Source organism: Sus scrofa, chromosome 4 (genome assembly GCF_000003025.6).
Source record: "Sus scrofa isolate TJ Tabasco breed Duroc chromosome 4, Sscrofa11.1, whole genome shotgun sequence".
Taxonomy (NCBI): domain Eukaryota; kingdom Metazoa; phylum Chordata; class Mammalia; order Artiodactyla; family Suidae; genus Sus; species Sus scrofa.
In genome coordinates this window covers 82,331,893-82,349,855 of record NC_010446.5, presented here as the reverse complement: position 1 = coordinate 82,349,855, position 17,963 = coordinate 82,331,893, and the positions used below count along the sequence as shown (strand labels likewise).

The 17,963-nt window shown below is 38.5% G+C and overlaps 1 protein-coding gene across 7 annotated transcripts in view; it reads left to right on the top strand.

The window, feature by feature from the left end:
• Positions 1-17,963, top strand: part of LOC106510102 — a 96,069-nt gene that overhangs the window by 37,526 nt on the left and 40,580 nt on the right. For all 7 annotated transcript variants that reach the window (XR_002343354.1, XR_002343355.1, XR_002343353.1 and 4 more), the window contains one exon: positions 4,280-4,482. Coding sequence is in view for 1 of the 7 variants with exons in the window: in XM_021089444.1 (XP_020945103.1) it covers positions 4,280-4,482 (203 nt within the window). In the remaining 6 variants the exon portion in view is untranslated. The remainder of the gene's footprint in view (positions 1-4,279; positions 4,483-17,963) is intronic.

Below are 17,963 nucleotides of genomic sequence, written 5' to 3'. Positions count from 1 at the left end.
AGAGTCAGTTGCTATGCTGCCCACTATGAATTATGGCAAAGAGACTACAATGTCTCTGTTTCTCTTATGAACTGGGCATGGAGCCAGGCATTTTTACACGTATTTTCTTTTTGTCTTTTTAACACATCCCTAGAATAAGACTTATTATCTTCCATGTACAGGTTAGTTACCCAAAACTCAGAGTTAAAGAACTTCTCCAAGGTCATTAAACTAATAAATGTCAGGAACAGGATTTAGAAGCAGGCCTAACTCCAGAGACTGTGCTCTGTACAAAAGCCTCTTCTCCTGCCCTCTTTCACTTAAAATTTTCATATTAGCATTGACTCTTTTGTTAGGCTTCCTGTAAATTGAAGGCTTCTGTTAAAACTCAAATGGGTCCTAAATCAGTAGCACATTAAAATCCATAAAGGTCTCATTCTGTTCAGAAGACAAAATAGGTCAGATCTTATATGGCATCTGCACAGCACAGACCATTTAGGCAGAGACAACATTTTTTTTTTTCTTTTTTTTTGTCTTTTGTCTTTTCAGGGCTGCACCCATGGCATATGGAAATTCCCAGGCTAGGGGTCTAATCAGAGCTACAGCTGCCGGTCCACACCACAGCCACAGCAATGCCAGACCCAAGCCGAGTCTGTGACCTACACCACAGCTCCCGGCGTTCCTTAACCCACTAAGTGAGGCCAGGGATCAAACCCACAACTTCATGGTTCCTAGTTGGATTCGTTTCCTCTGCACCATGATGGGAACTCCCAAGAGACAACATTTTTAACAATGACAAAGATTTGACAGCATTCCAGAGCCCTATTACATGTAGAGTTGAATTAATCTTTACAGAACATCCATGGAGTCATCTCAAATTTACTCCAGTTTATAAATAATGAAATGGAGTGTGAGAGCTTCAGCCCTTTGTCTATGGCCCCATATCCAGTGAATAGTGAGAAGGGCTTAACCTCAGGTCTTCTGGTTCTAGATCCTGCTGTTTTGTTACCATAGTCTCTGTTGATTGTGAATAACCTTCAAAGGTCCATAGAACCAATAAAACCCCAGTGTTTTATTCCATTGTCCCCAGTGTTTGACCTTGTCCAAATTAGCATCACCACCTGAGTTAAGATATGATAATGATGACACTGGGAAGATAAGCATTAATAAGACAGGTAAGTTATTAGCATGGATTCTTTTCCTGGTTAAAACATCACAGTGTTCAGTGTAGCTCCACAAACCTTAAAAAGTTATCAAATATCTGTTGACAATGAGGGAAGAGAGGGATGATGGGAAGACAAGGAGAGGAGGATTTTGGCATTGAATTTCATCTCCAAACCATGTAATATTGATCATTCATGCATTTGTTCATTCTTCTGTTCATTCAATAAATATTTTTTGATTGCCTGCTATCTGCCAGGTCTGTTATAGGGATTATAGACACGCCAAGAAATGAGACAAAAATCCTTTCCTTCATGAAGTTTACAGCCATGAAAGACATGTCGATGATGCAAATAAAACATAAATGAAATGATTTCAGATTGTTGTACTATGAAGAAACTAACCCAGAGAATGGGTCATAGGGTAGTGGTGGTGTGGTGCAAAGGAGTATTTCTGCCAGGTGGATTGGAAAAGGCTTTTCTGAGGAGGAGATAGTTGGTATAAATGAGAAAGAGGAATCAGCCCAGAGACGGCCATTTCAAGCAGAAGGAGCTTCAGGGACTAGTGTTTGTGTTAAGGAAAACTTGGAGAGTTCAAAGAATAGAAAAATGGACAGTGTAAGCAGAGCATGCTTAGGAAAATGGAGAACAGGAGTGGAAAGCAGGGGCCAGATCGTGGAGTGCTTTGGAGGCCAGAGGTTTGCTTTGGTCTAATTATAATGAGGAGTCATTGTAGAATTTTAAGTAAAATAATTTGATTTTTGTTTCAAAAGGGTCATGGTAGCTACTACAAAAATAGTCCACACAACTTAAAATAGATTTACAAGGAGATCCTGCTGAATAGCATTGAGAACTTTGTCTAGATACTCATGTTGCAACAGAAGAAAGGGTGGGGGAAAAAATGTAATTGTAATGTATACATGTAAGGATAACCTGACCCCCTTCCTGTACAGTGGGAAAATAAAAAAAATTATTAAAAAAAATAGTCCAAAGGGGAGTGCATAAATAAGGATATAAAATTATAAAGGCTTAGACTTAGGCTAACCCAGGGAAAAAATCTGGCCCTTAGATAAAAAGTTTGCAACCCTTGGACTAGGATACTGCATGAAGTAGTTGAATTCAGAAAATATTTCAGATGTGGGGGTAACAGCACTGGCTGTTGATTTGGATGTGGAGGTGGGAGTGAGAGTGAAGGAGAGGATGAATATGGGTTGACTGGAGCAAATTAGTAAATGGTGACACAATTCACAGAGATGGAAAAAGACTGAAGGGGAGTTCCCATCATGGCTCAACAGAAACAAACCTGACTAACATTCATGAGGATGTGGGTTCGATCCCTGGCCTCGCTCAGTGGGTTAAGTTGCCGGGAGCTCTGGTGTAGGTTGCACACATGGCTTGGATCCTGAGTTGCTGTGGCTGTGATTTAGGCCAGGGTAGAAAAGTTTTGAGATAGGAAAATTAAAAATCCCATTTTTAAACCTGTGTGAACAGCTCTTTAAGACAAACCCCATATGGAAAGTTTTAATCATTTTGTGCATCAGGACAGTAATAATGATGAACAAAAACTGTCCTGTTATTGACACTATTATTCTCATATTATGAATTCCTAAACTTGTATGTTCTGAACCCCATCCAAACCAAAATTTCCCCTGGCAGAGTAGAAGCACATTGCAATATTATTAGCAGCATAACTGTCATTTTACTCCAATCATTCAGCAAAGCTCTATTCCTGAAGCACTCAGATGACCCATATTCTGTATTCCTAAATTTGGGTGCTAAGACTATTTTTCTTTCTCTGCTGGAGAAAAGTTTCACATTACAGATATGTGTCTTGCAAATTCAGTTTTCAGTCTCTACTGAGTCTTCAGTCTTACCTGGGTGTGTCCTGGGTGAACCCTTAAGATAAATGAACAAACTTGTCTTTTTGTTGTTATGAGTTGTTCTCCTAAGAACTTTTTGGTCATCTTTTACTCTCCTTATGCATCCAGCCATCGTTTCCCACAGAGAACCTCCATCCTCACCTGCTTTGGTGTATTGTAGCTTTATGCCAGGGCTCCTTCCCCTTCCTACAGTCTTCCCCCAGCATCCCAATTTCTTTCTCTCCATCTTCTTCTGCTTCCCTCTTGTCCATCCACATCGGTGGAAGTGGTGTCCCTTTTCCTACTAAATTTACTGGATTGAATCCATTCTGATACCTGGGACCTTCTTCCATCAATGACAACACAGTAACCCTCAAACCATCAGACCAAAAAAAAAAAAAAAAAAATAGTATCAGCCATAGTCTATATCCACACATCCCTGTATCTCCTCTACCTCTTCTTTCCTCTTCCCCCTTTGGCCAAACTACTTAAAATAGTTATTTAAATACCTTTTCATTTGTATTCATTACCCAAGCTGTCCTCTATCTTTGGCAAAATCAGCTCTTGCCTCTACAGAATGTCTAGTACAATGCTTTTCTCCTTTGAAGCCCGATAACACTGTGAGAAAATCATTATTACTCCCATATCATAAATAAATACTTGAGTCTGACAAAATTCATTTGCCCATTGTCATACTTAGTACATGGAAGAACTGGGGTTCAAATTGAGAATATCCTCCATTTCCCATTAATAGCTATAATGTTTCCCTTCCACAAAGTAAGGTTCATTTGTCGACTCAGTAAAGTGAAAATTTGGAATTTGAACACAAGTTTTCATTTGCCTATTAATTGTATGGGGCTGTATGCTTTCTTGTTTATTCATATTTCTATTTATTTATTTAGTCTTTTTAGGACTGCACCCTTGGCATATGGAAATTTCCAGGCTAGGGGTCAAATTGGAGCTGCAGCTGCCAGATTATGCCACAGCCACAGCAACACAGGATCCTTAACCCCCAAAGAAAGGCCAGAGATTGAACTCACCTCCTCATGAATACCAGTTGGGTTCATTACTACTGAGCCTCCATGGGAACTCAGATTATTTGTTTTTATTATACCAAGCTAATTTTCCTGAGAATTTCCTTATATTAACTATGGGGGAGGAGTAGAAAATTTAGAATTTTATAATTTTAGGAAAAGAAGACCTTCTTGATGGTAATTCTTTTTATCTGTATAAACCTTCAATCTTTCACTTAATGCCGATGTCTCTTCTCTCTTCCATCAGAGCAGACAGACACTTCTAAAATCAATAGACTGATGATTCACACTGCAGTCAAGTTCTGCTGGAAAGTAAGAGATAAATATGCATTTATGAGATTCAGAATGCTATTTTCAAACACCTGCAAAGAAGAGAACACTGTGTCAATGTATCCAGTCACATATTTGAGAGTCTGCAGAACCTGTCTACCTAATGCCCATTGGGATGTGGTAAGCGGATGTAGGATGTAGTACTGAAGAATGTAGGAAGGGGAATAGGTGTTTGCATCTGTCCAGGTGGGTTTTTTTGTTTGTTTGTTTGTTTGTTTGTTTTTGACACACTTGTGGCATGTAGAAGTTCTCGGGCTAGAGATAAAACCTTGGCCATAGCAGTGATCAAAGTCACAGAAGTGACAACTCTGGATCCTTAATCCTCTGTGCACAGGAGAACACCAGGAAGAACTTTTTTAAAAAAACTTTGCATTTCTTTTATTTTTTAAATTCATCTTTATTGAGATATAATGGGCAAATAAAATTATAAGATATTTAAAGGGTACATCATGGTGGTCTGATATATGTATACATTGTTAAAGGATTCACCTTATGTAAGTAATTAATGCATCCATCACCTTACATATGTATCTTCTTTCTTCTTCCCTTTCCTTCCTCCCTCCCTTCCTTCCTTCTTTCTCTTTCTTTCCTTTTATTGGTGGGAATGAATTTAAGTTCTATACCCTTAACACATTTCAATTATGCAACACAATGTTATTATTATAGTCACCATGTTTTGCTTTAGATCCTCGACCTCATTCATCTTATAGCTAATTCTGTGCTCTTTACCAATCTCACCCTACCTTCCTCTCTACCCCTTCCCCAACCCCTTGCAACCACTTTCCTACTCTACCTTTCTGTAGGTTGAATTTTTTTTAAATTTCACATATATATATAATACCCTGTGATATTTATCTTTCTCTCTTTTAGTTCACTTAGCATAATGCCCTCGAGGTCCCTGCATATCATGTGAAAATTGTGTGTGTGTGTGTGTGTGTGTGTGTGCCTATAGCATATCTTTATCCATTCATCTACTGACAGACACTTAGGTTGTTTCCATTATCTTGGCTGTTGTGTATAATGCTGTAGTAAACAGGGATAGGAGTATAGATACATTTTTGATATCCTGTTTTCATTTCTTTTGGGTATACACCCAGAAGTGGACTTGCTGAATCTGTAGCTAATTTTAGGGTGGTTGGGGAAATACTCATATTGTTTCTTTTATAGAGGCCAAACCAATTTACATTCTCACCAACAGTGCACAAGAGTTTCCCAAGAAGAACTTTGTAGGCCTTCATTTTACCATTTTACAGCTAAGAAAATTGAGGTTCTAGCGTGTCACATGGACTGCCAAACCAAATTTAGAAGATCTGGGACTTAAATAAATTCCTCTGACTGCTAGAGAAGGGCTTTTCACCTTCAAAGAGTCACTTGATGTACCTGAGTCTTATGTATAAGTATGCAAGGCGATTTGGGGCACAGATATTCTGGCAGTTTACTTACTGATCTGTACCATGTGACCCCTGGGTCAGGCTGATGATTTCCCATCTCCTCAGACTCCCCTAGACATGCGAAGTTCAGAATTCCAGTCAGAGGCTCTTCTTAGATTCCAAACTTTTTAATGAAATATATCTTACTATCCTGGTGAATTGGAAAGAGCAAGGGCAACACACTTTCTGCTGGCTGGGGAGTCAGTGACTTGGTGACAATTACTTGATGTGGGTGTGCTCAATGAGCTCTAGAGCAGCAAACTGCAACTCTTAGCCACATTCATCATTCAAGTCAATTAATGAGGTCCCAGCCTAAAAGGGTCATTAATCTCTATAGATGTTGCTTGTCAAATTCCAGAATCTTTCTTCTACTGATCCACCTGCAAACGTGGAGCAGAGGAAAAGAGAAGACCCAAACAGCTGGCTCATTGGGCAGACTTGGCCAGTGATGCTCATGACCATGGGCTGACTCATGTTCTTGGCTGGAGAAGTGAGTGCCAGTTTGGTGCCCTAGAAACCCTGCTCTCCTCTTGCAAAATTCGTGTCCTGAAATGTTTATGCCAGAGAGCTGGGAAAGATTGGAATCATAATTTTGAGTGTGCTCACCTCTTATTCCTGCTCACCCTCATTTCCGTATCTAGCCCTTGAAGTTCTAATAAAAATCCCTTCAGTCTAAATGTTGTAGTGGAAAGAATACTGCAAACATGTAGGCATTTTAATTTTCTGTCAATTCTTTAGTTATAAGTCCTTTGCCAAGCTGTTAAGTCTTCTTGGGCTTCGTATTAGTTTCCCGGGGAGGCTATAACAGATGGCTACAAATACAGTAGCTTAGAACAACATAAATTTATTATCTCACAATTCTTGAGGACAGAAATATGAAATCAGTATTGCTTTGCTGAAACAAAGATGTTGGCGGGGCATGGTACCTTCAGAAGTACTAGGGAGAATCTTTCCTTGCCTCTACCTACTGCTGGTAGCTGCTAGCTTTCCTTGGTGTATGACCATGTCACTCAAATATTCAAGACCAGTATCTTCAAATCTATCTCTACTGTCTCACATCACTTTCTTCACTGTATGTCCACGTGTAAAATCTCTGCCTCTCTGGTAAGGATATATGTGACTGCCTTTGGGGCCTATCTGGAAAATCCACGATAGTATCCCCATCTCAAAATCCTTAACTCTTTTTTTTTTTGCTGCCATGTGGGTGACATTCGTAACTTCTGGGAATTAGGATATAGAATCTTTGGGGGACCCATTTTTCAGCCTAGCACAGTCTTCAAATGCCTCATCAATGGAATAATAATATTAGAACTTTGTGGGTTTATTAATGATGGCCATTCTGACTGTGCTGGAGAGGCTGTGGAGAAAAGGGAACCCTCCTGCACTGCTGGTGGGAATGTAAATTGGTACAGCCACTATGGAGAACAGTTTGGAGATACCTTAGAAAGCTATACATAGAACTTCCATATGATCCCGCAATCCCACTCTTGGGCATATATCCAGACAAAACTCTACTTAAAAGAGACAAACGCACCCACATGTTCATTGCAGCACTATTCACAATAGCCAGGACATGGAAACAACCCAAATGTCCATCGACAGATAGATTGGATTCGGAAGAAGTGGTATATATACACAATGGAATACTACTCAGCCATAAAAAAGAATGACATAATGCCATTTGCAGCAACATGGCTGGAACTAGAGAATCTCATACTGAGTGAAATGAGCCAGAAAGACAAAGGCAAATACCATATGATATCACTTATAACTGGAATCTAGTATCCAGCACAAATGAACATCTCAGAAAAGAAAATCATGGACTTGGAGAATAGACTTGTGGCTGCTTGATGGGAGGGGGAGGGAGTGGGAGGGATCAGGAGCTTGGACTTATCAGACACAACTTAGAATAGATTTATAAGGAGATCCTGCTGAATAGCATTGAGAACTTTGTCTAGATACTCATGTTGCAACAGAACAAAGGGTGGGGGAAAAATGTAAATGTAATGTATACATGTAAGGATAACCTGATCCCCTTGCTGTACAGTGGGAAAATAAAAAAAATGATAATAATATTAGAACTCTAACCACTTGAACTGTGCTACTTGGAGTTCCCTTCTGATTGCAAGATGTAAGATTGATATCAATTCCAAATTTCAAGGTGGTCCCAAGAAAATTCTAAGCCCAGCAGAGCAATTTCAGTAGGTTTACAAGTCTGAGAGCAATACTTTTTGGCTCTAGGCTACACCCTTAGGTCCCATGATGGCTCCGCTGGCCTCTGTGTCACCTGCTCTGCCCTTGGAGTCATCCTTCTTTTCTTGAAGAGTAGCACATGTCTGCAGCTGAGTAGCTCCATCTGTCTATTTCCTGACTATAGAATTTAGAGGGCCAATAGCCCTCTTTCATTTTTTTCCTGTCTCTGTTCCTTTCAGTCTAAGCTGGTAGTGACCATTAATTATATCTGCAAAGACACCCCCACTTTTTTTCAACTAAGGTCATGTTCACAGCTTCTGGTGGCTAGAATGTGTACATATGCTTTTGAGGGGGGGCCACCATTCACTCCACTTCACATTACCATCTCCATTCTCTATATGCAACACTGGATGAGACAGGAAATCTGAAATAAATAGTTTTCTTTTTTTGGCCATGTCCACGGCATGTGGAAGTTCCCCATCCAGGGACTGAACCATGCCAGAGCAGCAATCTAAACTGCTGCAGTGGCAACACTGGATCCCTAAACTGTTGCACCACAAGAGAACTCCAACAGTTTGATTTGAAGTGAGAAGATGTGAGAATCCTCAGTCACTGATCTGTCCAATTCTGAAGTCTTCCTCTGTGATGGCCTTCTGCTTTTTTTTTTTTTTTTCTTTTCTTTTTAGGGCCTCACCCACAGCATATGGAGGTTCCCAGGCTAGGGATCTAATCGGAGCTACAGCTGCTGGCCTACACCAGAGCCACAGCAATGCCAGATCTGAACCGTGTCTGTGACCTACACCATAGCTCACGGCAATGCTGGATCCTTAACCCACTGAGCAAGGCCATGGATTGAACCCCCAACCTCATGGTTCCCAGTCAGATTCGTTAACCACTGTGCCATGACGGGAACTCCTTAAATAACTTTTAATAAATTCTTCCTTCCCTTCCCCTGATGAGAAAATAAGACTATGATAACAGAACAAACAATTCATTAGGACAAGGTCATATATTTTCTAGCTGAACTAACATAGTTTTAAAAAGATTTTTATACACTTGATCCATCAGTGGAAAGAGAGTTGGAGAGGCAGTTTTTAAAAAAATTTCTTAGGGCATTAAGTGTCTCAAAAGGCATCAGTTACCATATTGAATTTTGGTGTCTCTTAATATTTTATGTCCCAGCCAAGGAGTAATTTTCCATTCTTCTCTCTGGTATTAAGCAGTCTGCAACATCAAGACTATTACTTAGAAGTGAACTGAGTGACTCACACTTAACAGTGATTCCAGAAGTGTTGGTTAACTTCTTTCTTGGGAGTCTGCATTTATCCAATCTTTCTTTCCAAAAAGTAGATGCTAACACCATGAAAAACCATTGCATACCTCATTAATAAAGGTAATGCTGGCTCACTCTTCATAGGACATGCATTTTGCATCATAGGGTAGAATTATGCCTACCATGTCTCCTTTTCTGAAACTGAGATGACAATATCTACCTATTGCCAAAATGAATATGCCTTGAATTTTATTATTTGTTTCTCAATGATTTCTGTGATCAGAGCTATTACTATTGCCTATTTTGTTTTGATATGTAAAAATATATATACGTGTGTGTGTATATATATATGTGTACGTATATATTTAGAGATATATGCAACAACCCTTTAGAGTCTGCCTTGTTTAACCTTTTAGAGTTTGAGGGATAACAATTGCTTTGGAGGAATAGAGTCAAGTTCTTGAAGGACCCTGGGATCTTAGATGATCTAAGATTGCCCAAGGGCATGGATGAAAGTTTTGGTGTCTCCTTTTCTCTATAAATGTTCCTAGCTTATTCATTGTCATTAGTAAGTAGGGATTAAATATGAATTTAAAAACATATCTTTAACATAGCAGTTTTGGCATTTATGAGATTAAAATATAATAAATGTCATTAAAAATGTGAGGGTAATATTTAGTCAGAGTAAAGCTTCAATATAGGGTCACTTGAAGCAAGTGGAAGGATGGTTAAAATAAAATCAAGCAACTAAAGAATAGTAGAGAACCAAATGACACTCTGAATCATTTGTCAGCTAATGAACTTTTACTATCTATCTCACTTGAGTGTATGCCAAACATTGAGTTTATGGTGAGGAAAAAGAATAATATCAAGTAAGGAAATTGAGGTCAATAGGAAATATAAAAGCATATGAATTACAAAAATCAATTATATATGTTTTAGCTAGATCTCCTTTTACCCATTGTCAAACTCCTTTTGTTAAAAATCTCAAGATTTTGTGCAAATTTTATTTTCCAGTTAATTTCTTACCCAGACATTAATAGGGTGCATTTGTTTTCTTTCCTCTCCCTTTTTGACATTAAGATTTCCTCTGACTTTTTTAAACTTTTTTTTTCCTATTTCTATGCTGTTAAAATCATCTTAAAAAAAAAGCCTTCAAAGTCTTTAATGATTAACTGATAGATGCAATGTAAATTAGGTTATAATCATGAAATTTAGAAACCGTCAGAATTGGCTTCATATAATATGAGCTCTTGCGGAAATTCTTTAGTTCTACTCAACCTCAAGGTCTTCACTTATAAAATGAAGGCACTAAAGTTACTTGTCTCATAGGATTTCAGTGAGGACCCATCCCCTAGTTTATAATAACTCAATAGATGGTAACCATCATAGCTATTAACTATTGCATATAAGACACAACACCTCTAGCAATTACTTAAACAAATTTCTGTGGAACACATTTCTCACTGGCTAGGGGACTACTCCAAATTATTTTTAATTCATTACTCACTAAATATTCTCCTGCATCTTTGATCCATTCTGACCTTAAATTTGTATTATAATTATGAAAGCGTAGAGCTTAGTATATAAATCGCTGGGGATTGGTTAAAATAATTATTGACCCATCCCTTAATGGTCACAACATAATAATGGGACAGGGGATGAGCCTTCTGCATGCTGCCAACACTTGCTGGATGATGACCAGAGACACAGAGGTGAAGGATTGGGTGACTTGGTGGCAACATTCCCAAGACTTTCAGCCCAGTGTTCCTTTCTTCTGCAGTGATTGTTATTGATAGCCTTAATTTCTGGAGCATCTAAGCAAGTCGCCTCAAAGGAACTTATCAAAGAAAGTAAGAAGCTACAAGGATAAGTTAATTTTCCTTGTATAATTATGACTTTGAATATAATCACATTGAAAATTATGTATAACTTCATTACATTTTTAACTTGTGAATTGTCAGTCCCTAAAAATAAGAAATAGCATTTATGTAGTACTCAACTGGTCTTAAGTCCTTTATCCAAAAGTCCTGCATATTTTCCTTCTGTATCTTACAGAGCTGAAGTTTGCTTTTTAGAAAAGGGTCAGAGAAAAGCTAGATTCAATTGTAGCAGACTGATAATAACTCAATAGATGGTAATTTGGAAAATTTCCTTCAAGGTATCTTTCTTATTCCTTTTTTTCCACAAAAAGACAGAAGAGAGAAAGATGGCGATGCTGAAGCTGCCATCAGGGGAAGGGAAGGACAAAGGAGATGTAGTTATTTGTTATTTTCATGTACACAGAGCTATCTTTCATGGAGAATCTTGATTTGATCAGCATTTGGGAAAACTTTCCTAGCATTTGTGAAAACCATCAGGGTTGATGGTCAAGTCTAGTGGTTGGAAGAGGAGAAGGTGGACTGTGTTATTTAAAAGATAGGAAGAACTAACCTAACATCCTTCTAGATCTCTTTAACCCCAAACCAGACAAACATAAAATACTATTTGGCCATAGTCACAGTCGCTTCTTAGTTATTTTGATAGGAGAAAATTCTATTTGAAAATTTCAAATTATTTGGCAATCATAATTGGATAAAAATGTTTGAAGTAATGGGTCTTTTGAGGCAGTTCAAGGTATGCATACAGAGCTAGGGTTGAATGGCTAAGTATCCATCAGGTTCATAAATACTTCATATATAGAATTTATTTGTTTATGGCTTCATAGGTGGTATGTGGAGATAAGCAACAGTGAGTGTTTGCCAAAAACTTTGCAAAAGGGAAGTGAAATTGCCACCAGAAATAACCTAACACCGCAGATAAACTATATAATGCATTTACTACTTAGAATAGGCAAGATTTTATTATAGTGAAAAACAACCCCAAGATCTCCATGGTTAAAAAACATTAAGGTTTATTTCTTATTCATAACATGTGTCCTTCACAAAATATCTAGAGGCCTATGTTCCATGTTTTCTTGCCCTTGGGACCCAGACTAAACCCTGTCTGGAGAATTGGCTGTTGTTGGTTATCTTGGCAGATACAGAGAACTAAGGAGAATTTTGCAATGTTTCAGTGTAGAAGTGACATATACTCCTTTGCTTGAAAAATATTGGTCACAGTCAAGTGGAGGTTATGATGTCTAGATTCACAGAAGGTCTCATTACAATGACTGTTATCAAATCTTAAAGGAAGTGATTGGCTCACAGGCCATCAGGACTATCGACTGTAACCAGGTTTCAAAAGTTAACATGTTTGAACAAAATTTCAATTATATTGTACATGAAGGTCATCTGCCTTAGTAACATAGAAATAAAGTCATAGATTTAGATATTGGCAATGTTCCATTCACACTCTTTCTGAAAAAGAGTGGTCTAGATAGACAGTAACAAGTATCTAGTTATTCTGACAGGTAAATCCTTACTGTAGAAATGGAAGCATTCATTGGCAAAGCCTGATGTTCACTCAATATTTGATTATTTTGGTTTTCCTTGGTCTCATTTTATGATCACCAAGAAATGTCTTAAGAATTAGACTTTCCAGGAGGCTTTTCTACAAAGAAGGAAAGCCATTGATACTACAGTTTTGTAAATTATTTTCTCATGAACTTAGCTTGAATAAATTTTCTAAATGCTGTGAATGTGAAAACAAAATGTATGTATGCACACAGATGAATGGATTAAGAAGAAGATGTGTTACATATATATAATGGAATACTATTCAGCCATAAAAAGGACAAAATAATGCCATTTGCAACAACATGGATGGAACTAGAGATTCTCATACTAAGTGAAGTAAGTCAGAAAGAGAAAGACAAATACCATATGATATCACTTATATGTGCAATCTAAAATATGGCACTGATGATCCTATCTACAAAGCAGAAACAGATCATGGACATGGCGAGCAGACTTGTGGTTGCCAGAGGGGGGAAGGGAGAGGGAGGGAGTGGGATGGACAGGGGGTTTGGGGCTGGTGGATGCACACTATTACATTTGGAATGGATGGGCAATGGGGTCCTACTCTACAGCACAGGAAACTCTGTGTGAGGGGGTTACTTTTCTGTACAACAGAAATTGAAGAAACATTGTAAATCAACTATACATTAATAAAAAATGTTATATATAAGGAATACATATGTAGCCCATATATTTTAAATTGATAACCAAATGAAAATCAAAGAATTTATAGGAAAGGTCTTAGACAAAAATGACCTTAATAAAAGTACATACAAAATGCCAAGAAATTCTTTAAGACTTCTTCCCAAAGCAACACAGGAAATATTTGAAGACAATGCTTTATTATTATTAATTATTAATAATAATTATTATTTTGTAGTACTTTCAACCATAATTAGAGAAATATGGAAGTGCTTGCTCTATGTGGTACATTAAAATTTAAAGAATGCTTTAGCTGTAGTGTTTTTGACAATAATACAAAGGATCACAACATTTCATCTTAAGTGCCATTTCAAGGAACCAAAGGACAAAATATGAGCTTACCCCTCAACCAAAATTCAAGAAATGATTGGAAAATCCATTTTCAAGCTGAATTACTGAAGAGGTAGAGGGAACATTTTTTGTTGCCTCGATTCAACTCATCCCTAATAAACTGTAGAAAGCACGGCTATTGGTAAGATTTGACAGAATCAATTCTATACTAGTATTTATTACTAAAATTTTCTATTTTAAGCAACAATAAGCATTTTGCTTCTAATTTATAAATCAGAAAATGTGGCTTTACTTAGTTCCTTAGAGAAATAAAGGCAAATATAGGATAATGTATGTTCATTGCTGTGATTTTCTTATGCTGATTTTCGACAAGAATTGGTGTCTTTTTAGAAGACAAAACAAACATAAAAATAAAAAACTCATGGAGTTCCCTTTGCGGCACAGGGGAAAAGAATGTGACTATGAAGCATGAGGTTGCAGGTTCAATCCCTAACCTCTTTCAGGTGGTTAAGGATTCGGTGTTGCCGTGAGCTGTGGAGTAGGATGCACACATGGCTTGGGTCCTGCGTTGCTGCGGCTGTGGTGTAGGCTGGTGGCTGTAGCTCCAATTAGACCCGTAGCCTAGGAATGTCCATATGCTGCCAGTGTGGCACTAAAAAGCAGCAACAGCCAAAAAACCCCCAAAAAACTCAGAGTTCCTGTTGTGGCCCAGTGGGTTAAGGACCCGATGATGTCTCTTTGAGGATGAATGTTCCATCCCTGGCCTTACTCTGTGGGTTAAGGATCCAGTGTTACCATGAGCTGTTGTGTATGTTGCAGATGTGGCTCAGATCTGGTGTTGCTGTGGCTGTGGTGGAGGCCAGCAACTGCAGCTCCGATTTGACCCCTAGCCTGGGAACTTCCATGTGCTGCAGGTGTGGCCATTAAAAAAATAAAAAATAAAGAATTCTTTAATTGAAATAAATATTTTTTCTGTTTCACCTTGGACTTATGAGATTCTGTCTTTAACTTAGTGCTTTCACCATAAATGCTAACTCCAAATTCTTTTCTGAAGATTGTGCACTATGCTCTGTTTTGGTTACTTACTGTTTTGATTACTTACCTCCCCTCAACCATCCAGTTGTAACTGTCCTTCTATCCATCACTAAAACAGCACAGTTAGCTTTGTCTTTTGATAATGTCTGAGTCATGCCGCTGTAGATATTGTAATCATTCTCATTTTCATTATCTGAACTCTTAGGAAATATAGTGAAAAAAAAATTCACTACCTCTGTATTACTACGAAGCTCAATTATTGGTCCACAGACAAAATAAAAAATGGACTATTGTAACTCTCTTGTGGCACAGTGGATTAAAGATCTGGCAATGTCACTGCAGTGGCTTGGATCACTGCTTTGGTGCAGGTTCAATTCCTGGCCTGGGAACTTCCACATGCCATGGGCATAGTCCTAAAAATAATTTTTTTAGTTAAAAAAAGTTTAAAATAGATTGTTAATGTTCATGATTACCATGATATTAAGTTGAACACTTAAATCCTATCACTAGGGGTAATGCTACATTTCATTATTGTGAAATGCCAATATGTAATTGTTGCTGAAATCAGCAGTTGCCATGGTCTGAATGTTTGTGTCCATCCCAAGTTCATATACAGAAACCTAACCCTGAAGACGATGGTACTAGAGGGTGGGGCCATTGACAGGTGATTAGGACATTAGGGTGGAGCCCTCACGGAAGAGACTAGTGCCCTTATACAAGATGGCCAGTAGAGCTCCCTTGCCCTTTCTGCTATGTAAGAATGAAGCCCTGAGGTGCCATCTATGAACCAAGAAGTGGGCTCTTACCAGAAACTGAATCTTCTCATGCCTTGGTCTTAGACGTCTAGCCTCAAGAACCATGTGAAATTAATTTCTGTTGTTTATAAGCTGCCCAGAGTATGTTTTTTTTTTTTTTTTGTTATAGTGGCATAGACTAAAACAGAAGTCATGGGAAAAAGCAACGACCATTATAGAAGGCAGATAATCTGTGTTGCATTCATTGGCACCCAAAATAGTATTGCTTTCAGCACCTACTTTTTGGTCCTCTGTGTGGTTTTGTACTTTTTACCTAGCCTTTCATCCCCATCACCACTGGGACTTTCTGCATACCAGGGAAGAGTTCCCCCAGACAAGGGATAACTCAGCACTAAAACTGGGGTCATCCTGGGCAGAGTGGGGTGGTTTGTCATCCTGCATTAGAATGAAGTCCCTATACTCCAAAAAAGTCATTTCTGGGTAGATAAATACACATTATGAGACCTCTCTTCTGATTTGGCATAACCATCTCTGCTCACCAAGGCTTTGCTATGGTATCCCAAGGAATACCTTTCTCTCCCACTCTATTTCTCCCTCTCCCTCTCAGCACATTAAGTTGACCATTTGCTTAGAGGCCAAGTAAATGTGTGACAGTGAGCTTCATAACAGAAAGGAGCAATTGAGGTAGCTGTCTGGACAATTTAGACAAAGAGGTTTATTCCTGTTGGTAATTGGAAACTAGGCAGAGGTGAGTATGAGCCATGAATAATCTGATCCTTGCCCTCTTCCATATAGTTGGATACATGCAAAGGAAGGGCTTGTCCTTCTGAGCCAGAGCCATCTGTAAAATGCTCCAGTCGAGGCTAACAAGGAAAACAGGCTCTCTCCCTCAGAAGTGTCATTAAATGTATGAAGTTCTGGTTAGAGCTCCAAGAATCATCTTTGTTCATCACTTCCCTGCACCTTTTAAGGAATTATTTATTTCCCAAGAGGCTGCCTACTCGGGAAATGAACTTCCTCTTATCTCATTATTGATGAGTTCCAAAACCTCTCCCTCCACTCAGAGGCCAGAGTCAGGATGGAGTGTGTTATGTGACATCTGATTGGCTATTTGAATTTGGGGCATGGTTTGCCTAGATGCTGTTATATTCCTTTTACTGTCTCTGTTCATGTTTTTCCTCCTCTGTTTCTGCTTATTTTTATTTGTGGTGATTACATATCCTTCTTCACTGCCCAGCTTGTACCCTTACTGCAGGTACACAGTCTAAGGAGGCATTTGGACCTCTGAGAATCTTTCCATCCAAGTTGAGTGAGGGTTTAAATTTTGCCCAGTAGGTCCATTTTCCTAAGGGTGCCTATGACTCGGAGACCTTACTTACATTGCCAAAAAATGAAACAAAACAAAAAACGAAAAGCCTAAATGAGAGCTTCTGAGGATTTAAAAATTTTACTGACTCCTCTGATCTTGTCCTGGGGGAAGAAGACTTTCCTTTAATGACCTGCTGTCCAAATTTCCCCCTTTTTCTATGTTGTTCATTTATAAAGGTCCTTTTATAAAGGTGCGTATTAGCAAAATTAGGGAGTTTCTGCAAACTTTCATTTTGTTTTGTTTTGTTGTCTTTTTTTTTTTTTTGCTATGTCCATGACATGTGGAAGTTCCCAGGTGAGGGATTAAACCTGTACCACAGCAGTGGCCCAAGCCCCTGCAGTGACAATGCTGAACCCTTAACCTGCTAGGCGTCCAGGGAACTCTATAAAGTTTCTGCAGAACTTTGAATACTTCTACTAAAATAAAACAAAGCAATCTAAAACAACAAAAAAAGCATTTATTTCCTGAATAATATTTTAACCACACTGAATTGCACCATGACTTATGTGCATGTTTCTGAAACACAAAAATACCTCCAGGGATGACAAATGGAGTCTGGGTCAAATGGAAAGAGAAGATGTTGTCTAGCAAGACTCAAATGTTGTGTTCTCCCTCATCCCCATTTTATAGGGCTCCTCAGGCTAATGCAGCCTGCATGAAACTTTCAGGGAGATGAAGAGCTGCTATGGCTGGGTGGAAGGTTTTCCTTTCATATCGAGAGATTTTCAGTTTGGTGGCGGAAACAGAGGTGGAAATATCCAGAGTTGCCAAGTAGAACTCAGGGCAATGTTGAAAAAAAAACTTAGGGTTGTTAAAACCATATTTTACCCAGCTGTCATTAATGGGACTGGATCTCACAAAGCCCAACAGAGATTTTCTTGGTGCTGCCTAGAATCCCAGCCCTTGGCATTGCAAAAATGCTAAAGAAAATCAATTAATTTTCTGCCAGGAGTGTTCTTGGTGCCAGGCAAGGATCCCTGCTTCTGCTTTCCTCAGAATTTTAATTTGCTTAGCTCTGGTTTTCAAACCAGTCTCCTACAGAGAACATTCCATGTTCCATGACTAAAATGTTTAGTGCTGCAGTTTTCTGTCACTAAAATAGAAAAATGGATGTTA